At 36.9% G+C, this 26,737-nt stretch overlaps 1 protein-coding gene across 1 annotated transcript in view; it reads right to left on the reverse strand.

Annotated features, from left to right (window-relative positions):
* The window catches only part of CNTN1 (contactin 1), a 237,724-nt gene that overhangs the window by 74,604 nt on the left and 136,383 nt on the right, over positions 1-26,737 (reverse strand). Inside the window, exon 4 of the mRNA XM_052668980.1 lies at positions 13,687-13,816. Within this exon, the coding sequence (XP_052524940.1) occupies positions 13,687-13,741 (55 nt within the window). The 5' untranslated portion in view covers positions 13,742-13,816. The remainder of the gene's footprint in view (positions 1-13,686; positions 13,817-26,737) is intronic.

Genomic DNA, 26,737 nt, shown 5'->3' on the forward strand with positions numbered 1-26,737 from the left:
GAAGCAAATTGTCTCTGTTCAGGTCCTGCTTTAGAACAAGAGAATGGACTACGTGACCTCTCAAGGACACTTATTGCCCTATTTTCTGAGCATATTTATTCTGATTTATATTTCAAATTAGAGCAAAAGATGTCATCCACTTCTCACTATCCAAGGCATTGTTCAGTGAATTCTGCAAACGTGAATTCGAATTTTCAACAGGGTTAAGAAATACTTAGTAGTCTTGGTGAAGGGCAAGAAAAAAAACTACCCAATGCATTAGATCATGGATCCTGTGTAAGTAACAATGCTGCTGGAAGGTGGCCCTTTAATATTCCTCCAAGCAATACTTTCCAGCTGCCATTTTCCCTCTAGCCCTTTCTGCAACATTCCTTATGATCAACTGACTACCGAAGAAGCTGATAAAATTAAAGGGAGTGGACATCTACTTATTTCTAGCTTTCTGGGTTCCGTTCCGGGTCATTTCTTGCCCTTATATGTACCCACTGCAGATTGAAAGAAGGTTGAGTGTGGATGGGGAAAAGTATGGGAACTTGACTTTGAGATTTGAGAATCATGAGCCTGAGAAGACTCAAGGTAAGAGCATCCCAGAGATGAAGCTTGGTTTAGTTTGAGAAAGGGAGGATGCAAGTGTTGGGCCTGTGGCTGTTTTGTGGGAGTGATAAAATGATCTTGGACTGCCTTTATATTAGCATAATGAAAAAAAATAAGAAGAGGCATAACTACAGAACTGCTTAGGATACAAGAGGGAAGGAAACCAGAGGAAAAGAAAGGAAATAGACAAAAAGGTATTTATCAGGTACTAGGAAATCACTGGCCTGTGTAGAAATCAAAATACAGACACAATTTATAGGCAGAAATGAGGGCAGTGTTAAGATAAGTGTAAGAAAAGTGTAGAAGTGTAGTAAATTCTCATTGCCTAGGAAAGAGTGAGCAGAGCTAGCTTGCACACAAATGTACTAGTGCAGAATTCAGCTTCTTTCTTCTTAACTTCTTCTTCACACAGTTCTTTAGAACAGTATCTGAAAAAGATTGTTCTGAACAAATACTGTTTTGATAGCTAAATTGTTGTATTAGTTCAGAAAAATTCTTATCAGTGAATTTTATTTTTTTGTTTGTTTGTTTGTTTGGTATTATCCTCCTTAAGACAAAGCATTTTACTGTTATTTCTAATTAGCTAGATTTTCCATGTCTGTTCCAGATCGGATGCAAGATGTGCATACTACTCATATTCAGAGCAACATCCCTTTCATTTTTTCCACGTTTGACTTTCCCAAATACATGAATTTTAATCTTTTTAAAAACAGCAAATAACTCACTTTTTCTTTTATTACAAAAGTCAGTTAAAAGGATGACTGATTACCTGGTGCTTCCATTTGATCTAGGTAGATCCTACCAAACCTAGCACACCGAATTATCCCAAAAGATGCATTTTTGACTGATTCTAAAAACTGCACATGTAAGGCTTCATAATTTTTAGCATTTCTATTCCATTACTTAAGCCTGAAGTATGAAAAATTTTTAAAAATATCTAAATTTTAGTACCTAAAGATCTTCAAGTTTCTAATTTTACTGAAAGTTCATATGATAGATCTGTGTTTCATCTTCTGATGTTTTACCTGTCTCTTGAGTCTTTCCTCTTATTAGCCTGAAATACTGAAGTAAAAAAATACATCAAAAGCATTCATGCACAACCACTCATCTTGTTCCCATATCCAATGGAAGCCCTTAAACATAAAGGTAATATTTACATTCCACATAGCATTATGAAACTATGCTAACTTGCTATCATAGATATTATATAATCTTGGACTCAAACCATCAATTTCAGTGGGTTGGAGTTCTAAGCAAGTAATTTTTCTGTTGAGAGAGATCATCCAAATCTCTTTCAGGTAAGACAGTTTATTATCAGCTACTTCAGCCTTTCAAGGATCCAATTCTGAAAATCCATTTTGGTCATAGATTAAGGATAACCATATAAGAATTCTATGATTCCATGATTCTACAATGTCATGAAGCAAAGCTCCTTATGTTATAATTATAAAAATTACTGTGAACACAATCAGACAAGAAAGTTAATATATATAGTTAATTAAAAACCATTGTAAAGTTGTTTATTTCACAGAAGAAAACGGCAGTTCATGGGCTTATTTTTTTTCCAATACAGAAAAGTAAATAAAGCCTAATTGTTTACTTTTGTCTTATCCATTTTCAGATACAGATTGCTCACATCATTCTTAATTTAGGGAGTATTTTACAAGCTGTATGGTGAGGAATATAAAATGCTTCAAAAGGCATTCTGGGTTTGCAGTGCACCTGTATCTCAAGTCTTAATGAGATGATAGCGAGGAGAGATAAAGTTTAATAAATGAAGAGATAGCAAGAATAGCTATCCTTTTTTCATCTTTCTTTCTTACTCAGCCTATTTTCTTGTGTACGGTAGTAAATTCAGAGTGAGACTCTTGACACTGTGGGATTTATCTCATGTAATTTTAAAAGTTAATGATTTCATTCAAAATAGTCATATATCAGTTCTCTTTAGAGGGCTTAGACGAGTACTTCAAGCAGGTAATTAATCCATCCCCTCTTCATGAACCACATAGAAAGATGAAATTCGTATAATGTACCGAGCTCATAGAAAGTTAAAACAAAGTCATATGAATTTTTCCAGAGTCTGGTTTTATTAATTCAACTGTGAAATGTGACCTGCAGTCTCCCAGGTGAGACTACTGGCACCAAACCCAAAATGAAAGCCTTCTCCTGGAGCTCCCACACCTGATAAGGAGCCTGTTTTTATATAATTAGTTTCACTTGTCTTGCAGCAGCATAAATAAACCTCAGTGGAAGGTCAGGGAGCACACTGATATTGCACCAAGAAAAAAGTCCTTACCCTAAAGAGATTGTTCTTCTGCTCCAGTGCAGCACCAGAAGTGCAACTGTGCTTTCTGCTTCTTATTTGCTCTGCAGGGCTCAGACACCCAAAGAACATGGGGAGGTCAAGCATGAAGAGTTAACACTGTCCTCACACCATCACATGTTCTAAGATATAACAGTGTATCTGTTCCTCCTTAGCAAAATTTAATAATAGTAATTTCTCCTGGAAACCACGTAAAAAATATTTTTTTCCACAAACCTTACACAGAAATGTATTGAAACAGTCTCAATATATACAGGAACGTAAATTCAGAAATATGTAACAGATTCTTATGACAGATAAGTTACCAGATATTTTATCAGACCCTAATGTTCCTTTTTTTGTGTGTGAACAGTACCTCTGAGTATCACTTACTGCCAGCACAGTCACTGCATGTGGATCTCTAACTAACACATTTTGAAGCATAGCTTTAATCTATGAAGTCCCTGGGGGTAAAATTACTGTCAGTCAGGGTATCTGCCTCCGTGGGACTGAGGGTGTAGGAAGTCCATAGGGCTTTCCTAAAGCTATTTCTAATGAAGAATTTAGTTTCTGGATTAAACAGGACACTAGATATGACAAAAGCTGAAGAGAGAAGTTCAGCAACTTTCTATTTTAAAATTTAAACCAGAAAAAAAGAGGAAACTTGCCCTACACAATCTTTCCTTCCTTTTGCAGACTAGAGGGGACTGCACTGCTTCACGTTGTGCTCTGTGAAAGCTGCTTCAGCATATCAGGCCCTGTTTGTCAATCAGAGAGATGTAACTGCCTGAATTCCAACCCAGGGAATGAGAGAGAGATGGGCCCAGTCTACCGCTGCCCTGAAGCACAGGTACGGTAATGGACAGAAGTTAGTACCTTCAGTTAGGCACAAAATTGAGAGATCCCAGAAATCTGAAGTCTGCCAAGCACAAGCCAGTTTTCTATACACAAACAATTTCTCCACAGAAATATAGTGTCTGTGGCAACCTGCTGCAGCAACCTCATCATGCTTCACAGGTCTGAGCAAATTGCAACCCTCAGCATCTGGCACAGCAGCTGGCACAAAGGGCCCCACACCTGCTGTGCTACTGCGCTTAACAGAGTCAGACTCCCCACCAACAATTTTTAACAACTCATTCTAGGTTCAATCATTTTTTTCTTCTCTGCCAGTCCCACACTTGGATAGTTTCAGAGATTTAGCAGCTTTCTGATGAGATGAGAATTAGCCTCTGGCGCATTGTCTTCCATGGCAGCTAAAGGAACAAGCTCAAGTACAGCAGACTGCCTGCAGTTAAGCAGCCTCGGGTTTTCGTTGATACTTTTAGCAAAGGGAATCATAGGGATGATATAAATAAAACACAAGGAGTATCAAAAAGCTGATGGTCTTATTAATGACTTCTGTTTCAGGAAATCTGGAAAATGGGAAATGAAGACACTCTGCATCTACGTTTAGATGCAGAGCCCATAATAATATCATCTTATTTGAGTTAACATTGAACAGCCACCATCATTCAAATTATCTGTTTTTTTTTCCTGCTTCGAGACAGTTGCCACATGAATGCAGGAAGCTACTTTCTATCTGATAGTTCACTTTGGAGGGAATCCAAAATGGATAATTTCTGAAATTTTTCTTTGTTCAGTAACTAATTTGTACAGGCTTCTGCCTGCCCAAGCAATATACCCATTCTCACATTCTGTGCCATCAATTCTCTGCTCAATTTGAATACAAAAAAAGTAGAAAACAGAAAATTCCCAATATATACTGAAATTTTACTGTTACTCTTCTATAATGATTTCCTTGCATTTCTCTCATTCAAAGAGAGGCCAATAAATCATGTTAAACATCTGTTTACCTTCATGTCTTCTTGCAATTAGTATGATAATAAGCAAATAATGTTATAAATTAACATTTTATCTCTTTTGTAATTTGATAAATCTGTGAAAGATTACAAGTATGTCTTCATTTTCCACATTTTTTTACAAGATACGCCTTTTCACATTGTCTTCACAGGGCAGTTATAATCTATATTTAATGCAGAAAATTCATTGAGGAGTAAAAATGTATTTTTTAAACTTCATCCTTGTTTACAGAATTATTTATGCTTTATCTTTCTGGAATGTACAAAAGCGACCCACATTTCCCTTTAGAATAGAACTGTCATGGGTGATGTACAGTATCATTACACAACTTTTAAAAATGTTATGTATTTAAACTGATTAATCAGAAATGGTGGATATGTAGCTATGTGGATATTAAATGGGAAAATACACTAAATGTGACATTAAATATAAGATTAAGTCACTTCACCCAAATGACTCTCATTCTGTAACAGCAAGATATTTTTAATGGATGTCCATTTGTATATTTGCCTCAGTTGCTCTAGCATATCTTGAATCTTGCTAAATCCTTAAATTAAAACACAGACACACAAAAAAAAACAAAAACAGAGAAGTAACTGGTCCTTAAGAGGAAACAGTCAATTAAGCAAAATGGAGCATGCGTTCACTTCACTGTATTTAGGGCACTCAGGCTCCTGGAAATGCTCCCAGATCTGACACCACTGAAAAGGTGATTTACTCAGTAAGAACAACTTGCATGTCAAACAGGAAAAGATTAGTGTGTACAGTAACTTATGTAAAATAAACTAACAAAGGAAATGATAGATTGCTGAAACGCAGTGAAAGGCTGGTAGTAAAACATGCAGTGCTATAAATAACTATGAATGCTTATGTTCAGAAACTACAGTGCAAGTATCCTAAGGCCCTAATCCTGCAAACACTCCTGCAAATGCGTTTCTTTACTGCAATTGTATAGTACAAAAATCTCAGACTCCAAGACCAGAAAACCCAAATTCAATGTACTAGAAGGCACTGCTAAAAAATAAAGGGATAAAGATTTGAATGCTTTTCAAGATTTACAGATTGCATGCTAGAGCAAACAAGCTATCATTTTGCTTTATAAAAGCAGAGATGTAAAAAAATATATATGGATTTTTCCTTCATAAATATCTGTGCATAAAACATTTCATTTCAAAGGTAATTGTAAAGAAGGTTGGCAGGTAGTTTTTTGATGGATAAATGCCTAATAATTCAATTAGGTCAGGAGAATATATTTTCAATAAAGGTTGGTAACAGTTTTATTAATGGATAAGAGATTCTTCTGGAAACATTAAGATCTTTAAGATCATCTTTAAAAAGGGTAACATGATATATTGTTTGCTTAAGGCAAATAACAATGAGACAGCACTGAAAGTTCATTAAAAGTCTCATATTATTTCAGGCACCTGATTCATCACAAAACTTAAGAACATAAGTAGATCCAATTAAACAAGATTACTTTTGAATGCAATGTTAAGCACGTACTCAAGTCCTGTGCTGGATGAAAATCAACTTGATTCTAAAAACACCAAAAATTGTGATGTAGCAATAACAAATCACAGTAAAAAGTTTTCAGGAAGTCAGTGTCAGAAAGAAGCTATAATGTGCGAAATTGCGTTGTTCCCACAGCTAGCCATCATAAAATTATTTTCAATACCATTTTATTTTGTCACTCCACTGAGGATCTTCTGCTCCTGCTTCATGTACTCTTCTCTACTTCTCTGTCATTTACCATTGCTAAGTGTGTCTGCTTGAGACAGACATTCAGTATCACTATCATCAGTATTGATCTATCTGGCATTGTTGTATCCTGTTACATATTTTCACATGAGAGAGGGACAAAGATCTGTTGACACAGCACATGGCTGGATTAACCTTGAGTGTTAATAGCTACTGAACAGAAGAACCATGGACTCATTAATTACCTCAACTATCACTTACTCATCAAGTTCTACATCATCACTGAAAGCGTGGAAACCGTATGATATTTAGAAGCATATTCCATACTGTTTTCAATGTCACAGAAAAGAGCACCTACTAGTACACAAGAAGCCCACAAGTGCTTGGGTCCAAGCTGATCTGCAAATCAGACAAAATATCTGTACCATGCTAGCAGGAAGGCAAACAAAGCACTTTCAGGTTTCAGAATCATTATGATCACAAAATACATTGTGATTATTTATCTACAAATGTCAAAAACCCTGCAGTAGCATTAAATGGTTTTCTAAGACCCAAACATGGAGATGGCAGACATGATAAATCAGTATTAAGTGTATTTTTCCATTTCATATTTTATGGAAAAAAAAAAAACCACCCTATAATTGTCTTTAGGATTGTGAATAACACCATCTTACATGGCTGAAAGTTTTAAATTATGTAGATTTCAACTCAGTTCATAACACATATTTGAACCTACTGCTATATTAAAAATCCAAGCTTTATATATTCTAAGGTTTGTGGTGGGATAAGTTATACTTAGCCTTTACGGGAAGCTAATATGCTGAGGCAATAACATGCTAATGTCGAAAAAACTCATGATGAAGCATTTAATCATCTAGAAAGAAGACTCTGTTATGCTGATGGAGGCACCAGTGTTAGCCAGAAAAATGTTAGAGGAACATCAATCACCAAGAGCCAGCCAGAACTCAAAACAGAAAAAGTAACCACTCAAATAGTTTCACTTCATACTAGACTAAATTGTCTTGGGGAAGGCTACCTCTACTTATTTGGACTGAAAAGGCAGGAGAATCACTTCCATCTTTTAACCTTCTCACGCACGCTGTCTGAGACTGGTTATGAACGTATTGTGTCAAATCAACATAAGACAATCTACAACACTTTGTGGGCAGTTTTACATTCAAATGCATTTCTTCGGAGCTGTTTGCTTTCAAGCAGGGAGGCCCAGGAATTTTTTCTGGCTGAAGACTTGGCCTGGGAGCAAATTTTTCCAGATTGATACAGGAGACTGGGAGATGATACCACTGGGAGATGATGCCATCCTGTGAAGGCAAGACACAAGCTGGTGTCTCCCTGCTTTCTCTTTTATCTGCTGATTAAAATGTGCAAGATCTAGAACTGGATTACTGGACCATTAAGTAAGAGTATGTATGTTTATCATTAGTCTTCAACTGACCACCACAACCTTGGACGACTCAACACTACCAAAGATCAGGACCCTCTGACACCAAGACATCCCTGGATTGAAGAGATGAGAATTACCCTGCTTTGCTGTGTTTATCTATCTGTCTGTTTCTCTTTCCCCATTTTTTCTTTTCTCTTTCATTTTTTTTATTCTTTCACTCATTGAAGTAGCTGTTGCCTAATATTGTCTCAGAACTTTTAGCATATAAATAACTCCTTGGCCAAAGTACTCTTACCTGTAACACTAATCATTATTAGCAAATTAGCCAATATTACTTCAAAGTAGTGTCTCAATTGTTGGTAGGGTGCTCTCAGTATACTGATTTATATTGTTTCTCTGAGTCTTGGATGATTCTTGTCAGCAACCCCTGCTGACAAGGGGAGGCAAGACTCCAGAACAGCAAATGATTCAGCTTCTTTGAAACCCACTGAGTAAGACAAGATACATGCCAATAAAGCCCTTCATGAACCATGTAGCTTATTACGTAGTTTCACTTTTATAACAAGTTCCTAGTATAAAATACGCCAACTCTTCTAAAAGCAATTTTATCCACTTATGCCTAAGAATGAAAAGGTGAACTTTGCTTCTTGGAGTTTGCCAATATGAAAGTATTATAGTACTTTTCAGCACACACACTTGCCTATTACGTGACTCCTCTTCTGAAACGTAAGGACTATTTCAAAAGTTACTTAAGGGCCTAACAACTTGATCTCGTGGGAAAGACAATACTCAGAAAATTAAAAATTAATTTAGAGTGTGTTATTATTCTGCATAATCTCCCAACACAAGTGCATATGAAATATCAGCAACATAGTCAGAAGTTCAGCATGCTGTTTAATGGCATCCTCATTTATACGCCACAGTAACTGTCCTGTACTGAGAAGCCCTGTGTCATACTGACTTTCAGGCTTATAGCTTTCACTGAAATGATTTTCGAAAACAAGGCATTAGGTTCCATAAATAATGGAAGTGGTTTTGACACTTTTACCCTTGGACTATCAATTCATTTTGCACAAATGAAAATAGTTCCTAGAATAGCAGGGTGCCTTTTGAGCCCTGATCTGACCCAAAATCAAATATTACCAGACTCTGCAATATGAAACTCAAGGTAAAAAGTACATCAGTTTGATCAGAATGAAAAAAAAAAATAAAGGAGTAATATTTTTTCTATTTGATTCTTTTTACAGCCAAATGTAATCAAGTACTCACTAATCACACACAGAAAAAAAAAAAAAAAAAAAAAAAAGCCTTTTGCAGTTATTAGTTAGCTTTTTGTTGCTGAAACAGACTCTTAATTCTTTTGGCCCAAGGTTATTCTCCCAAGTGAAGATACAATATGATTCACTGATTTATACGGGATAAGATAGATGAAAGAAATGCCTGAAAACCAAACTCAGCAATAGTATATGAATTTAATAGGAAGTCAATGGCAATGGAGAAGTATGTTGGAGATGTCAGAGGAAAGAGAAGTAGAGTCAAATATTACTTGTAATAGGCGTGAAATAACTTTTTTGGCAGTGGATTGACATCCATCTTGATGTTCCCTGAGGAGTGATTCACTGCTCTCATTTGCCTTGTGCTGCTCAAAGTGCACTCTGAAAAGCAACCCTTATTATAACTGACTGTTATATCACTAAGTGAAAGACCAAATTACTTACAGCTTTTTCATCAGCTTTCATCTGCAAGGCTACATTTCAAGCACTAATTTACCTGGAAAATAAAAACTGCTCCTGTCTCGTGGCAGATGATTTCTGTCTAAGCTCCCAATGCACTGATTTGTGTAATGTTTTCTTCCCTTCATTCAAGTAGCTTCACATTCCCCTCTAATGGAAAATGGCTAGTCATTGTTAATTTTTAACTTCTGCCCCTGATTACCATAAAACAGAAGTGGCTAAAAGTTTGGGTTTTCATTGAAGAGAAAACTCCAAAATTCTAAAAACCATATATTTTACTTTTGGAAAAAAAGGAGAGGGGAGGGGAGGGGAGGGAAAGGAAAAGAGAAGGGGAGGGAAGGGAAAGGGAAAGGGAATGGGAAAGGGAAAGGGAAAGGGAAAATGAAAAGGAAAGGGAAAGGGAAAGGGAAAGGGAAAGGGAAAGGGAAAGGGAAAGGGAAAGGGAAAGGGAAAGGGAAAGGGAAAGGGAAAGGGAAAGGGAAAGAAAAATCCTTTGTAAATTTCCTGTAATAGGAAGAAGACCTGTTTGGAAAAGAAAAAAAAAAAAACAACAACAGATAACAATTCTTGACACAGAGTGAGAAAATCACTGTGACCCTTGCAGGCCTAATTCTGAAAATCTCAAGTCAACATGACATTCAGTTTTTCAGTTTCCTGCCTTCCTTTTTTCCAGGTACTTCCAGTACATATTTATGGAGGCTCACAAAGTTTAATCCAAAGCACAAAGTCTCAGTACTTTTAGGCTTTTTGGCAGCTATCTTTGAACCTAAGACAGACCAGATGGTGGTACACCTGGAAGGACACTGGTTCTGAAAGCTATTGCATTTCTGGATCCAGAGCAGATCATATACTACATCTTAGGAGCCATGGGTTGCAGAAACCCTGACCGGTGGCGCCGGTTGTGAACTGGTTTGCCCAAGGGAACTTAGTTTGTAGAAGCGCCTGAACTGTGGATCCAGTATTACAGAAGGCAACTTGAGCAAAATACACTTCCCATGAAACCCCGTGTTTACTTAAAAAATGTTGAAGCGAAGTTTTTAAAATCGTGCTTTCAAAATCTGTTCCCTGCTAACTTCTCTCTTCAATATCACCCCTGGCTTATTTGGTTGCTATATGAGAACTCATGGTCTTTACTCATAAAACATTCTCAATTTCTACATTCTCTGTTACTATTTACATTTACAGCATTCCTCTTTATAGCATCCCATGTCGAAGAATACTTTCTAAAACTCAATCTGATCACTCTAATCATGCTCCCTCTTTTTCACAGTATCTTTCATCTTTTAACCATGCTGTGAACACTCTCAAGCAAGCCTTTTTATGTCTGCAGCTAAGCACTTAGTGGTCTCTATGACATTTTCATTGCCAAAAGATATACTGAAAATGAAAATTGGCTACGGCTAATTACCAGCAACTCTAGCACTCATGCGAAATGAGAAACTCTTTTAGCAAGATTCAAGTGCTAGGGCAGAGCAAAGACTGAAAAGATTCAGATATAATCTAAAACGGCGCTAAAATGACCAGATGATAGAAACAGACTTCTTAATTCAAATGGCTATTCAATTAGGAATGCAAAATAAAGCTTGCTTGTGTGTGTGCTACCCAGCCTTGTAATAATACACTAGGGATAATGAATTCCCTCTGACTGTATAACACTACGAATTCTTCACGTTGGTAGACTGTGCCATAATCTTGTTCCCTCTTGAAATAAGTCTTAAATTTGGCTTTTGATTAAAATTCATGCAAGTCCTAAACTTATTCCTTACCAGAAGTCAGGAATTTCGTTTGAACTTGAAGATCCTTATAATACCAGCTCTATTATAACTTACCCACATTCAAAGCCCTTCACACCAGTGGCTCCTATTCAACTCACCTGAAGCTAACACAGCCAACTATCATCAAATGAAAGATAAACTAAATATTGCTATAAATCTATCAAAGCATACTGCATACAATATCGTTATACTCAATTTCATTCTTTTTATGTCAGTTACTCTGAAAGTAATGCCTCCTACTTATTTCAGTAGAAACTACAACAGATACAAAGAGTACAGGACTATTTGACAGAGCAAATTTGCAGCTACAAAACAATTTTCCAGCACAACCACCACCACTAGCTGTGCATTTTCACCACTGATGAACAAGAGCCTGCATGCTGTGCTCCTCAAAGTTCATGCTAGTGGAGATGACCCACTGCTGAAATGCATCGCCCACAGTGTCATTTTGCTCACATCAACTCTTTGACCTCTAGAAACATTCAGACATTCCACATTAGATATTGTTTTATCAGTCTGCCCCTCTGCTGTAGTCTGTTGTGCAGCAACAAAATGTAACATAATACTGGCAGGAAGTTTTAGTCTCTACTGCCACACCACCAAAATCTGCATCTGATGTTGTGGGACAACATAATAAAACAGAGGGCCTTACTTTGGGATCAGATCTTGCTATTGACATTCATAGAATACCACATTCTAATGTCAATCTGAGGCACTTGCAATGTGCCAAGCACAACTGCAATGCACATAATACACAAGTAATAGCATTAATTGTTAGCTGATTATTAATAGCTGCCCATGAAGAAATTAAATGGATTTCATTTTGCCAATAGTTGACTCATAGAGCTTTTTTTTTTTTTAACCAACCAATATTTAGCCCTTGCTTGTCTCCTACAGTTGATGATTCTGTGTAATATGAATGCAATCAGATGTAATGTTACTGATGGTAGCTGACAGCCTTTTTTCAAAAAAAGTCCAGTATTAAAGTAGTGAAATTGATTTTTTTTCTGGTACCATCAGCAATTCCCTTATCTTAACAAAGACAAGGCCCTTAAAATACATAATAAATACAATGTAAGAGATTACAATATTTTAAAGGTCTTGATTTTTATTATGAGTCAGTATGTCATCTAATAAATTCAGACATGGAGTAAAGAACGAAGTTTAATGCTTCGTAGAATAAAATAGTGTTCCTTTAAGTTAAAAAGTACTCATGTGAACTGTGGAGTAGCTTCCTATGGCTGGTGAACTTATAGCACAATATTAATAATATTTTCAGACTCAATAATATCATCTCATAGCAGTGATATTGAGGTGATGCCTGAAATGGTGGGCCAGACTGAGCAAGAACATGAACTGCTAAGTTTGCTGGAAGACTAAATAACTACGTAAGGAATCCCCAAAAAAGTCTTATTGTAAATGCAGTAGAACTAATGTTCATTAACTTTAACCAAAGCAGGACTAACTTACAGCCTACATTGATACAGGTTAGAAAATAACCACACAGTTCACACGAATATTTGTACTTCTGAAACCTTTTTATATGCACAGTCTAATTATTCTGCTTTTTACATGCTGAGATCTTAATTCAGTCCGTTCATAAGCAAAATGTTCTCTTTTTTGAGCTCTATACTGGCAACCCAATTCATGACTGCAACTAAAAACCAGCATTCATTTAAGTTGGCAAGAATGTTTGAAACAGGCTTTATAAATTTCAGAGATGTTTGAAAAGGGTAATGAGAAATAAATTTTAATACTGAATTTTAGCTTTCCAAAGAGCTCTTCTATCTTTTAGAACCGAACCAAAATTTGAGTTGCAAAAATCTCTGTAATTTCAGATATAGGAAATATGGTTCCTGCAAGTTTAAAACAGCCACATCTACGTTTATGAGAAGTTTTACTATTTATAATTTTCAATCAAAGTTAGTATACATAGCATTGCTCCACTGCATTATGAAAACTACCACAACATCCTAATTCTAATTTTGTGAATTTTAGACGGTGACAATATTAGAGAATTCTGTGTTTATTATGTCTTCTCATGGGCATTTTTCCATTCTTCTAATAATCTGGATTATCTGTGCACAAATAGATAGTTGATACAATTTTATAACCTTGGATGAAACTAGAGGAAATAACTGGTTCAGTATACTGAGTGGGAATAGCCAAGAACAATTTTGAAGTCCAGATCTGCATTTAGTACGCTTCCCTACTCATACTTACTCACATTTATTAATTAACTGTACTGAAACCATACAAAAAGCAAAACTGACCTTGGAATGCACAAAACTGAAGACAGTTAAATGGATTAACACATCTTACCTGACACACAGAAGATGAAACAGAGTGTAACAAGATGACTGATGAAGAACCTCATGGTTATTCTCTATTCAGAGATTATCTCAAAAGGAATTCTGCCTCGCAACACGAGTATTCAGAGAACCACAACCACCTGATTAGAGAGAAAGAAAAAGGAGTGAATAATTCTGACATAAAGCTTTATCTAATATCATTTATGGGACTTTAAATTCCCATACTATCTGTCTAAACTGAATACTTATGAGTTAATATAGTACAGAGACTTTTGAATAATTAATGTACTGCTGAATTTTCTACATTAAATTAATGATCTCTTTTATTCAGTCAGCACACTCCTTAAAAGTCCACACAATACTCAGGCCTTCTGGTGGTAATAAGTTGTATAGCAACTATCAGTACTGAACATTCTCTTTTATATCCATCTTCCTAAATCAAAACTATGCTTTGGATTGGATCTAGATCATTTATAGATTTCAGATTACTAGAAATACTAATATTATGCAGCTTGTACCATTCTATCCTCCCTGATCTCAGTAAACGCTACACAGTAATTAACAATTTTAAAGTCTACAAGAAAATTACAGTGAAACCAAAGCACATGAACCTTCTTCAGGGCTAATTATTTTGGCTGCTACATAATTCCTTTAAAAGTTGTAGCACACAAGCAATGATCCTATGGAAAAGCAGTATTAGTTTTTATGTGTTTCCTGAACATAATGATTATTGGAATGTTATATTTAAAGCTTTCTTTTCTCTCTATGAGAGAAATTCTGCCTGAGCATATATTAAAGTGAAGTTAATGGAACACATAGTAGCTTCTTTTGAATATTCTGAGATTGTTAGTTACTTGAATGCTTTACTTCTATGACACTTTTTGCTTTTCTCAATCAGTGTTTTGCTAGACTCTTCCTTCTGGTTGGTGGCTTTGTCTATTTCTTTAGGGCACTGCATCAGCATTTTTGCAGTGTATAATTTCCTGTCTTCTTTAATGGGTTTCTTGCCACGCTTTCATAAAAACGCTTTTATATGCATCACATCTTGTTCATACCTCTTTCTGTCTCCTCTTGATTGGCTCTACTGTAGCACTGGTTAAGCTATGACCTTCACACAAAGCACTGTTTCCATCGCTAACAGAATATTACTCTATCTTGGGCATGTGGTGATCTTATCTGCTCTATGCAGTTCATAAATTTTGTTACTATTTTCATTACGCAAATTTGCTCATAGGTGCTTAAATACCCTTCAGGAATATGCATCCTAGGAGATGTGCATGTTCAAAAGGCCTTTTCACTTCCAGTGGGATGCAGTTTTGATGCTTCTGTTTCCCAGAGTTCCATAACAGGTATCAATGACTGACCACAGCTTTTGCCTTTCATCTAGACTCTCCATCTTCCCAGGTCACAGTTTTTACTGTACTGGTCTTTTTTTCCCACAACATTACTTTAGATCTTGTTTGAAAACTGCTCAGTTTCCCTCCTTAAACACCAGAAAACTGGCAGTTTTCAATGTCAAATCACAAGTACTAACATACCTAAATCTGTAGGTATGCTTGGGATAAATTGTGCTGTGATTACTAGCAAGTCTCTGAGCTGCTGCTCGATATGCCTGCCTCAGTTCCTTGTCTCGTATCTCTTCCTGAGGCAACCAAGAATACATTTCAACTAGCAGGGCTTTTCACTTGTCCCTTGTTCCTTGCCTTGAAAAACCTCCAAAACCCTTGGGGCTCCTGTTTTACTATCATCCAGGGCTGCCCATTTCTCCTTCCTAACTCTACCTTGTGACTCCCAGATTTTTCTCTGGCAGCCAGAGATACAGTCAGGTCAGTGACAGCAATCTCAGCTGCCTCTTCTAGAGTGCACCTACATTCACATTTCTGTTCAAACTTAGTAAAAAAATGCAAGAAAGGTTTGTATCTAGTGTGCTCCAGCTGCTAATGTGTATCCCATCCACAGCACCAATAAAGAGCATATTTGAACTAAGACTTTCAAAACATGTGCGATCAATCAGTGGGCTCACAGCATCAACTTTTGCTCTGCACTCTGAGTGTGCTGGCTGTTAGCTAACAGCTGTTGCCTCCTTTACTCATTTTCATCAGTAATCACTAGAAGCTCTCTGAGCAAAGTTAGTTTCCATTTTTCTTGCCAAACCTCTCATGCATACAGAGTTTCAAATAATGCTGAAAAGGCATTTACTCGAACATGTCTCAAAAGGTTGGGAGAGCCTTCCCTAAAGAGAGTAACATAGGATGTTTTATTAAGCTCACAGTGTAGGAAAACAGCAGGAAATACAAAGAGATAATCTTTCTGGGTCAGAAATTATGGAAGCTTCAGGCTTTTTCCTAAATCTTTATCAACCAACCAGCTCAAAACTGTACTAGTTGCTGTGATCCTGAAAATCTTGTTTGTTTTGCTGAACATTCTTTTCATGCAACACTCAAAAGACATGAACAGGGTTCCCAAGAACAGGTATTGATTTGGAAACATTCCCTTGAAAAGGGCTCTTCATTTGATAACAAATACAAATGCATCCTGTAGCTGAATCCAAGTGTCATAATTTAACAGAAGAGAAATTGTTTCTCTCCTGCTTCTCTTAGCTCTGAAATTTCTTAGATTTCAGCACTGGAGTTTGCTCTGGCAGCTAAAGGATATTCACTGCCATCTCAGCCAGCTGCTTTAAATGGTGGAGCTATGGTCTGCTGTGTCTCTGCAATGCCTCAAAAAGACAGAGGTAGGTTACATCAACAGATGATTTTGTACACTTGTTCAGTATTCAGATCCTGACTATCAAGTTTCTTTTGGTATGACACTGCCTCTCCTGCAACATTTATTTCAAAGACAGGAATTAAATTGCACAGTCATTCTGAAATAACGCACATAATTAGGCAGCAATGAAACAGTAACTCTGTTGGGAACAATAATAATTACACAGTAACTCAGGGTCATAATAACTGTGTTCAAATGCATTGATAGATGAAACTGTTAAGAGCAAATGTTTGCTCTCTCTGTGACATTGCAGACACTGCAAACAGCAGATCCCTCCCCCCTCTCTTTTGCAGAATTCGGGTTCTTTCTGGAGTATTACTTTATTCTTCAGCACTCTGAAAATTTCTTCCTGTTGGCTTGGAAAATGTAATTTGAACAGTGGTTCAAATTACAGTAAATAAAAATCGTGTCAGTAAATGCTATAAATACCTCATTTTATTCAGATACAGAAATATCCTCCCTGCCAGGATTAAAATCCTTTCCTTGCTCGCACTTATTTCAGCTGAGTGGGTTCTGTCTATGTAGCACATCTCTCCTGATTTATCTCAGCTTGCAGACAAGAAGTGAGGCTGCTCCACATGGCTCTGGTGAATTCGGGCAGCAGTGCCTGCTATTAGATGAGACAGCACGGGGGTTATCTTCTGCACGTTTGAAGCAGCGTGACTGTAAGTGATGGCACCGCCCAGCCGACTGAGTGTGAGTCCGGGCATATTGGAGGCAGCAGCTCTCCCACCGGGGGCAGCTCCGTGGGCTGCAATGCTCATGCAGTGTCATCCTCTGTCTTTTTAACTTTACAGCTCTCATCCTTTTTTTCCTTGCAGAGAGAGAAGGATATTGTCGCCTTGTTAAAAATAATTCCCTAACAAAAGAACGATCATTAGTACAACTCACTTTGCTCCCTGTAAAAACAGAGTGATCACATGTTGGGATCTATGCCTTTTCATCTGCACAGTGTACTGTCCTCTTCTTCTTTCCTAACAACAAAGCATCACAATTTCAGCAAATGAAGAACACACTTTAAAGATGCTCGAGTCGCTCCAAAAGTAATGCCTCCTATTTTATTTCCATGGGAACTACAACAGGTACAAAGAGCATAAGTTCTCAGCTACAAAATGCTATTCTCCGGTACAGTCACCACCAATTAGTGTACATTTCCACCAGCAACAAACAAGAACCTGCATGCTCCACTCGTAAAAGTCTACACCAGTGAAGGTGACCCATTGTCACCGTTGTCACTGCAGACATGCAACACCTGCTGCCCCACTGTGCTCACATCCACTGCTTGGTCTCCATAAACATTCAGCAAACAACAATGAATGGCAATGGGTGCAATTTTTTCTACATGGAGGAACTCAGTGATGCACCTTTGCTTCATCCACACTTCCATCCCAGACACCATTTTGTCAGACTGCCCCTCTGCTGCCAGCTGGTGCATGGCAACAAAATGAGTCACAATATCATTGGGAAGGCTTAACATCTACTGCCACATCAACATCCACCTTTGTTGTAATGGGCCAGCACCATAAAATAGGAGGCACTACTTTCGAAGCAGCCCTCATGCTGCTTCGCAATGAGCAAGCACTTAGCTGCAACTGCACCCAACTGAATTACTATATAATGCTTATTAGCACATTTGAATCCCTTTTGACTGTTTTGTTTCCCAAAACACAACTACAGGTCTTTGTCTTTCTAGATTCAAGAAATCTCCTTCTGGTGATCTGTCTGGAGTGCAGTCCTCCCAGAGACAGTGGGAAAAACCTGGGACACCGGCTGCTTAATAGAAAATGTGTTCAATTTTGAGCATGGGGACCTCCCAGAACTGCTTTGGAAGCTTTTTAGTGTCTCAGGATGCTTCACTATGATCATGGTGCTTGCTCAAGACAAAAGGAAAGAGCTGCCTCTCTACATTACCAGATACAAAGATTCCTTAATCTCTCAGAAATCCCTTCGGGAAAATGTCTAAATTTTCTTCCATATTCTCTGTGGCTTTCTTTAGATCTTCACTGAATACCTTTTGACTTCATTAAGAAACAAAAGACACTTGCTTCACAGCTATGAAATCACCAGGTTTACAACACTTCTCTACTTAATGTGAACCTGTAGATGAACTCGTAACCTAGACACAAAAGTGAACGGAAAAGAGTAGGTAAACAAGTCAGTTAAATAAAGATTATACGATCTAAAGCAGTATCAATAAATTGCATAAACTGCCAGAAATAAATGGTGGGACATACAAAAGGAAAAAAAGTCTGCAGTGGAAATCAGAGCAACAGTGTGGATGCATAAGGAGTGAAGAGGAAGCAAAGAAAGACAACTCAGCATTAGAGAGGGGAGGGAAATTGGCAAGATCTATATGTGAAGCATGGGACAATGGGAGCAACAAACTTCCCCAAAGGGGCAGTCAGAAATAAGGAAAGAAAGGAAAAGGGACAGAGGTGTAGGTAGGTGAATATAGATGAGGGTAAGTCTGCACTATCCAAAGCAAGAGACCAAAGGACTGAAGGAACTGAATTGAAACCGATGGGGAAGTTTATCTGTGACTTATCAAACTAGACTAGCACACAGTAAAAACAGAGGAGCTGGGAAAACAAACAAATAAACAAACAACAGAGAATCAGAAAAATAACTATAAGGATGAAGAAAGTGGAAGAAGAAGGATAGACAAGTTGTGCACATCAATAAAGCTCATCTTTTACCACAATGGGATCTCCCCTTCATGAAGCTTTCAGCATGGGAGCAGCACGGTTGCCACAGCAGCTCCCAACATCTGTTCAAGGCTCCCTTTTAGAAATTCTGAGTACAGAACTAATGGAGAGGGGCCACACAAATGTGCTTAGGAGTTCTGGATTAGTACACTTAGCTACAAGAGGTAAATCAAGACTCTTGTTGCAGTCCTCATTTCCCGCTGTATTATTATAATTATACACATTCAAGTTTTAGAATTGGTAGAGATTCTATCCAGATTAGACTATAAATAGATACAATAATCTAGAGGAAATCTCTGGTTCTCCACCCTTTTTCAAAACATGAATATATATAATTGCAATAATTCTTTAGTAAATTAACATAGTGGAAAGTTATAATCAAAGCTTTTTAGAAGCGACACAATACTTCAACCTAATCAGTATTTTCTATTTGTTTTTATTTCAGGCTTTTTTAGTGATTTTAGTAAGCATCTAACTGCTTGTTATGTTGATTTTCTTAGAATAGGTTGCATTTTTTTTTTTCTACAAAATCTAAATCATCATAAGTCTTAATACTTGCTCAGTACTTTGAATTATCAATAAACATCTGAAGTTAAAGAAAATAACGATGCGTATTAAAAATTACTGTCATCTTCTACTATTTTAATCCTTGCAATTTAATTTTGTGATCAATCTGTTTTTTGAATTTTATTTAAGACGGTGACATAAGAAAGCACATGACATCTTTTTCAAAAGCCTGTCATCCCAAACCCCAACCTTTAATTCTGAAAACAATATGTTAGCCACCAGTGTTTACTACTGTTGTCTATTACCAGGCAAGGCAAATATCTTCCCGCCACACAAATTAATCTCACTACAGTCCTCTGGGATCACTGTTAAGTAAACTTTCAAGTCAGCCCCACTCATATAGCACTGCTAAGTCTACAAAGGATTTTTAGTGACAGCTGGCTGTCTCTGAAAAATCAGAGTGGCTTTAACTCCTTTTACAAGGAATTTTTTACAAAGGCTTGTATATAAACTTTCTTTTTCTTCTGATCAGCTTTGATTTCTATAATTATGTTCTTTTCTTGCCATATCTGTCCAAGTGGAAATGCAAGTTCAAATTTCTACCTTTCAAAACGTATCCTGCTCCCCGCAGTAGTGACCACTGGCCCAAACAGTCAGCCATCAACAGTGATGCTCCCAATACTTTCTATGCTACTCTTTTTTAAAGAGTATAGCTATTTTTTTCATATCACTTGAATGAAAGCCAGCAAAGAAGCTCATCAATGTGACAGCCCATAAATAAGATGTTCTTGAACAGAATGTACACTTTCAAGCACAATATGAAATAACATAACAAGTGCCCACTGAGCTGGAGCAAAGAGCAGTCTAACAGCACCCACTCCCAATTCATTTTCTATTGTTTACAGGTGCTATATAAATAACTAAATAGTTCAGTTCTTCCACAAATACTTATAAAGCTGCTCTTATTGCCTTTCTTTTGACTGAAACTCTCAAACCTTAGGCTTAAAAGAACAAACATCCTGGTTCACGATTGACAACACAGTTACTCTTTTTGTACATTTCTAGACCAATCTTTCTTTGGCACAAAGAAGATAATAAATTCCTTCTATAGACATGTTTTGAGCCATTGCACTTGAAAGTCATAGCACCTATTCCACAATGCAAGAACACATAATGCCTAAGAAGAAACAAAAATGTGTTATTAGTACTACACTCAGAATATTGTTACAAAATATAAAAGATACTACAGACCTGAACACCAACTTTCTTGTTACAAGAGTCTGTTTTACATTGCAATTTTCTAATGCATTATTTCTTTTCACAAGTAGAAAAACATGCTGGTAGTTAATCACACTGTGAATGTCACCCTCCTGCTTCTTTTATATTTGCACATCTAAGGTTCCAGATTTCAAGACTCAGTGACTTCTGCAGTCAGTTGCTCAGTAGGTACTTTGTTTTTTGGTTAAGCAATTAAGGAGCCCTATGGAATTTTCCTTTGCTTGACTACTGCATCATTTTCTTTTCTTTTTTTCTTTTTTCTTTTTTTTTTTTTTTTCCCACAGTTTGCTTTGGCTTTCTGTTATTTTGTCCTCTCAGACAGCTCACACCACTAATGAGATTTACTATTTTTCTTATTTGCATTCACAGATTCTTTATAAATCAAGATTCTTCTCCCTGCAAGGGTTTTACAGTGGCCACACACCTATCACATCTTGCAGTCAATCAATGACTGCAGTATGAAGGGTCAGTTAGTGCAGAGTTACCTTTCTCAAGCTGTTGAGCTGTGGAAAGGTTTTGCTTTGAAATATCTTCAGATAACGTAGTACTGCTCACAGGTACTCCTTAATCATCATGTCAGTAGCAAAGGGCTTGGCAGCCAGTCCTCCAAGCCTCTATTCACATGTTTTGCTCTATCAGCAACTGGCTATTCTTTCTTCTAAAGTAATAAATAAGAAAAAGATCATTTACTGCTGCTATAATTCACAGGAATCACTCACACTTTTCTGAAAGCATCCTGTAAGGGATGCTGCTTAAAGACTGCCAGGTAGAGAACGTCAGCAAACCAAAATCAATGAACAAACTCCAGCAAAACACAGAGCATCATACAAAGCATACTGCTCTGTTTCTATCATAGAATGGTCTGGGATGGAAGCAACCTTGGAGATCATTTTGTTCCAATCCATGGTCAAGGATACTTCCCACCAGACCAGATTCTGAAGGCCCCCATCCCGGAGGTGTTTAAGGCCAGGCTGGCCTAAACACCAATTGCTTTGAAACCTCAGAATATCATCTTGAAATTAAATCTCAGGTATACTAGATCAATTTCTAAGAAAAAAAACATTTGATGTTTCAAAAAATGTAATGAAATTATGAAAATCTTTATAGCACTTTTCCATCTGATTTTCATATTTTTCTGAACTTAGCAATACTTTGTATTTCATTGCTAAATGAAGATATGGGAATTAATCACGTGTATTCAACAGGTCCATAGCAGATGTATTTATATTTATAAAAATTTAACAGTTTTCTTCATGGAATCTATAACTTAAGACACTGTATGATGTACTTCTTATAGCACAGCCAAAGACAAGCTCTGTGGGAGATTTCATCTTCAAGCTACGTTTCCTAGCAACTCTCTTTAAATTGGAGTAGTTTTTTTTTAAAATATACATCAATCACTTGCAACTGTTGAAAATGCTTAAAACGTCTCTTTCATCCCGTGAATAAACAATTTGAATCAGACCAGCAGCTGCAAACAGTAGAAAAAAGGAAAGTCAATTCCATGTGTACTAGAATTTGCTAGTACATTTTGGAATACCACATCATTTATGCCTAGTGGTTTAAGACTGCACATTTCATAACAGCTATGGTGAGATCCATGGTCATTTTTTACACAACTGCCATATACCATTTCAAAGACCTTCTATGTTTTAAAGACTGTACTTTACAAATTCTTATTTATGAGGTAGACTTTATTGCATCCCAAACATTTCAGGAGATAAATTACTTTTAGCATATGTATAATTATCAGCAATAAAAGCATTGTTTCCACAATCCCCAGATGATCGTGGTTTTTGAGAAAGCTTAGTTCATCCTCTGCTGATCAGTTGATACTTTTCATACATATATTCCCCATCAATGGTAACACACTCTCAGAGGCACACAGAATATACAGAAATCTCTCTTAATTCTCTCACAGCTGGAGAAATGCACTGACACATACCATTGAATGGCCTTTGGATGAATTCTAGAGTCAAAACCACAATATCAAAGAAACACCAGAAATGAGATCTTCCCGTGTTAATAAGGCAGAACACTGATGGCATGATGTCATGATGGATAAAACCTTTTTCTAAGCTCACTGAAAACTTGAAATCTTGCTCAAAAGAAACATCAAAACTTGAGCCATAAAGCTACAGTTTTAAAGGCTCATCACCACAAATGCAGAAACAAAAAGAACCAATGCAAGGCATGGAAACCCAGATCCCATCAGCTGCCCAGCTCCTTCCAGAGCTACAGTAGCCATGCACTAGCCTGAAACTCAACAAGGACTACAGCAGAGGCTCTCCAGAAGACCTCACAGGTCTCAGTGAGAGACCAAGGCAAGAAACTGGTGCAGGAAAATAAAGGCATACCGGTATAAATTGGTGTGACTATGTGTAAACAGTGGGCTGGTGAGTAGGCTTGTCTGGCTATGCTCTGCCCTGATGAGCAGTGTGTGCCCTGTCTTCTTATTAAACTCCATCTCTATCTGTTTTCCTAGTGAGAGGTTTCTGTTGTGTGTGCATGTATGTATGGAGTGAAAGTGGAATAGGACCGTGAGCCCAAAGGGCCAGGCGTCCATGGGGAGAGCACATGGAGAGACTTGTGTGTGAGAGGGGCCCAAGCGGTGGCCACTGAAGAAGGGGCCATGGGACACTGCAGAACCTGGAGTACATAAATACGATGTGAGCGCAGACGTCGCAGAGTGATCACCAACGGACCGTCAAGTCCAGAGCACCGCTTAACGCCTGACCTACTGAAGTATCTACAAATATTTAAGTGTCAGATGAACACGTATAGCAAAATCACCATGGGCATTCCTACGTTTGCAAGACTGAAAGCCTAGAAATCTGCATTTCAAAGATCTTCTCCCAAGTTTCATAATGTTGTGACAAAAACTGCATTTAGATATGTAGATAAATACAGATTAAGCAAGTCAGCCACAAGAAAGACATTTCTTTTTGGTTATCAAAGTCACATTAATAAGTAATTCTGATTCCAATGGACTAATTTCAAATAATTACATATACTTTAGATGATAATTATTCTGTTGAATGTAACATACGAGTGTATTCTTTCATAGATGAAATTCTAGAATGGCAATATGCCAAGAAATCAAAATAACCTTCTCATTTAAAAGGAGTTGACTGCAAAGGAGACAAAACATTTTGCAGCAACTCCACTTTGTTCCAAGCAACGAAATAGAATAATCACAGGTCTCCACTAAACAACTACCCCTGCAGTTCCTGCACACCTACTGTTCTAATCACCAAAAGCCAGGTCACTATTACAGATTCTGGTACCTTAGGTGATATGTCAGTACATCTGAAAAATGAGAATATCCACACACTTAAAAAAAATAAATCATTGTAAGTGTTTTAATTTATTAACTTTTACGCATATTCTTCTGTACTTCCCCTTAACCTTTCACCCTGGCCTCCTCCCCAGTGTTTTCAAGTTTTCTTAAATGCCCCAAAGGTTCAGTTGAACTATTTCAACTGGTGAAGTACTTTTCATTTTAAATTTATCTGTAAAGACAAAGATGTACAACTTAAATTAGGAGAACAGACAATACAATACATAGAATAACCAATAACAGAAATCAAAATAATCAAAATCAAAATAATATTACCTCCATGGGCATCTCTGTGCTTTCATACTGATGGAGATACACTGATAACATAGTCATAACATGCCTTATTAATCATTTTATAAGGCAATATGAAGGATGCTACTATTTATAACTACCAAAAACTGCTGTGCATCACATTCTGTGGTCTGTTAATGCATCTGTCAAATGAATCATTATGGCAACACATACATGGTCATTTGGTCTACTTCTAAAAATATTACAATGAGTCTTTTTTTTTTTTTATAATGTACAAAACTGGCATTATAATTTGCCTTATGTTCTAAAATGTTCTGAGAACCCAGGAAACACTTTTTTTTGATGAGAAAATTTTCTAATTCTTATTAGAGTACCAAAAACATGAAAAAAAAATCTTCTAAAATGGGAAATACATTTAGCTCTTTGCCTGCACGATATTTTATATTCAAATTCACTGAGAATTTTGCAGTACATTTTTAAATATCACATTTTTTCTTCTCCTTAACACAAGCAATTTTTGATAGCTTCTGTGTTGGTTGTCCCTAAGAAAAGGAACTGAACATTCCTTCTCTAAGATATTAAAATTTGATGATAAGTCAGTATGGCTTGCTATCTTAATCAAGAGATGGCATTGTACATTACTGTTTCAGATTCAGCGGTTTATTTTAATGCTGCAATCTGGCTTTTCTTTTATAGCAATCACAGAAATGGCGCTGGCAATTTTAAAGAGCTAAAAGTTGTGAGCTGCCACAGGATCTAATGCTTAAACATTTGCAGATCATTCTCTGGATTCTGAAACAGAAGCAAGACATCGAGGAGTGACAGGAGCAGGCAGTCCCTTGTCAGTTAGTAAGGCATGTGGGGAATGAAGAAATTAGGCACGTCGGTACAAAGGAAAACTTAAGGACTATGATATCAGGAAGAATTTTTGAGTGATCACTTTATCTCTCAAAGTTATTCCTTTCCAAAACTAACTCCAGCTTTACACTTCCTTGATTGGATTCAAGGACATGAAAAACGTTGAAAGCTAAATGACTGAGAGAGAACTTGTGTTAGGTGTTTTGTGGGAATAAATCTTAGGTGATTTTCATGGAATGATGAAGTTCAGAAGACAGGCAGCAACCATTTCAGAAACAAGCAGAACTCCTCACAGCAGAGCACACACCACTGACAGCTTTAAGATCTACCTTGATAACCAAGCTTCCTTTTTTTTCCACCTATACTACAGCACTGAAGTGAGTATTTGCTAGCTGTAGCAGCTTGCAGTACTCTTCTTGAGCAGAGCACGCAACAGTTTGTAACCTGAAGTCTACGGACATTTTTTATGGATGGAAAAGAATAAATAACAAGCCAAGCATGAGCAATGTACTGAAATATTACATACCTGAATTTCCCTCTTTGTTGTACATGAGAATTGAATAAACTGAATTTCTCCCATTTAACATGGGCAAAATCCACTCTGTGTGAAACTACTGTTGCATGGCCAAGAATGGATTTATTGGTACAGTGAAAGAAAACATCTCTGCTACCTATATTTGTCTCTGCTATATTTGTCACTTGAGATTGCAGACAAAAAGATTATATAAGGCAAACACTGCTTCTTCTAGTACATTATATGAAGAATGTACTTCATACTTGCCTACATGTCTTACAAAAAGGAAAGCAATCAGACTGAAGAGAAAAATCAAAGTAAGCAGATTTTCTTTCCTTTATCACTGATCTTCCTCTGTCTTGATGAGTGTTTTGTGGTATACACCTTGAAGAAACCAGTTACGAAAGTACAAGATTACTACTGACAAAAGAACATAGTGCTCTTTCTATAACATACAGTGAGTCAGATGTTTTCATTAAGTGTTTGCATTTTCCACCACCATTACTTTATGCTTCACAGCGCTTATAAACATTATTTCTTCTAGAATATCATCAGCATTTTTATTAAAAATGGTTGCACTTAGTGATTTGTATTTATCCCACAAGAAGCATGTGTCTACAATGAAAACCAAATGAATTCAAATTAAATAGAGAGATAAATTGTCAGATGATAGTGTCGGTGACCAATATCAACAGTTCTGGGTCTCTATTATGTTCTGAAATAAATGTGACTCATCTTATGTCTCATAAATTTCATGCAAATTACCCAACACAACTAAAATTTAAAAACAAAACAATCTACTAAATTAACTAAGAGCAAGGCAATATATTTGCAAATC

The sequence above is a fragment of the Tympanuchus pallidicinctus genome, unplaced genomic scaffold (assembly GCF_026119805.1).
Source record: "Tympanuchus pallidicinctus isolate F22 unplaced genomic scaffold, pur_lepc_1.0 scaffold8, whole genome shotgun sequence".
Lineage (NCBI taxonomy): Eukaryota > Metazoa > Chordata > Aves > Galliformes > Phasianidae > Tympanuchus > Tympanuchus pallidicinctus.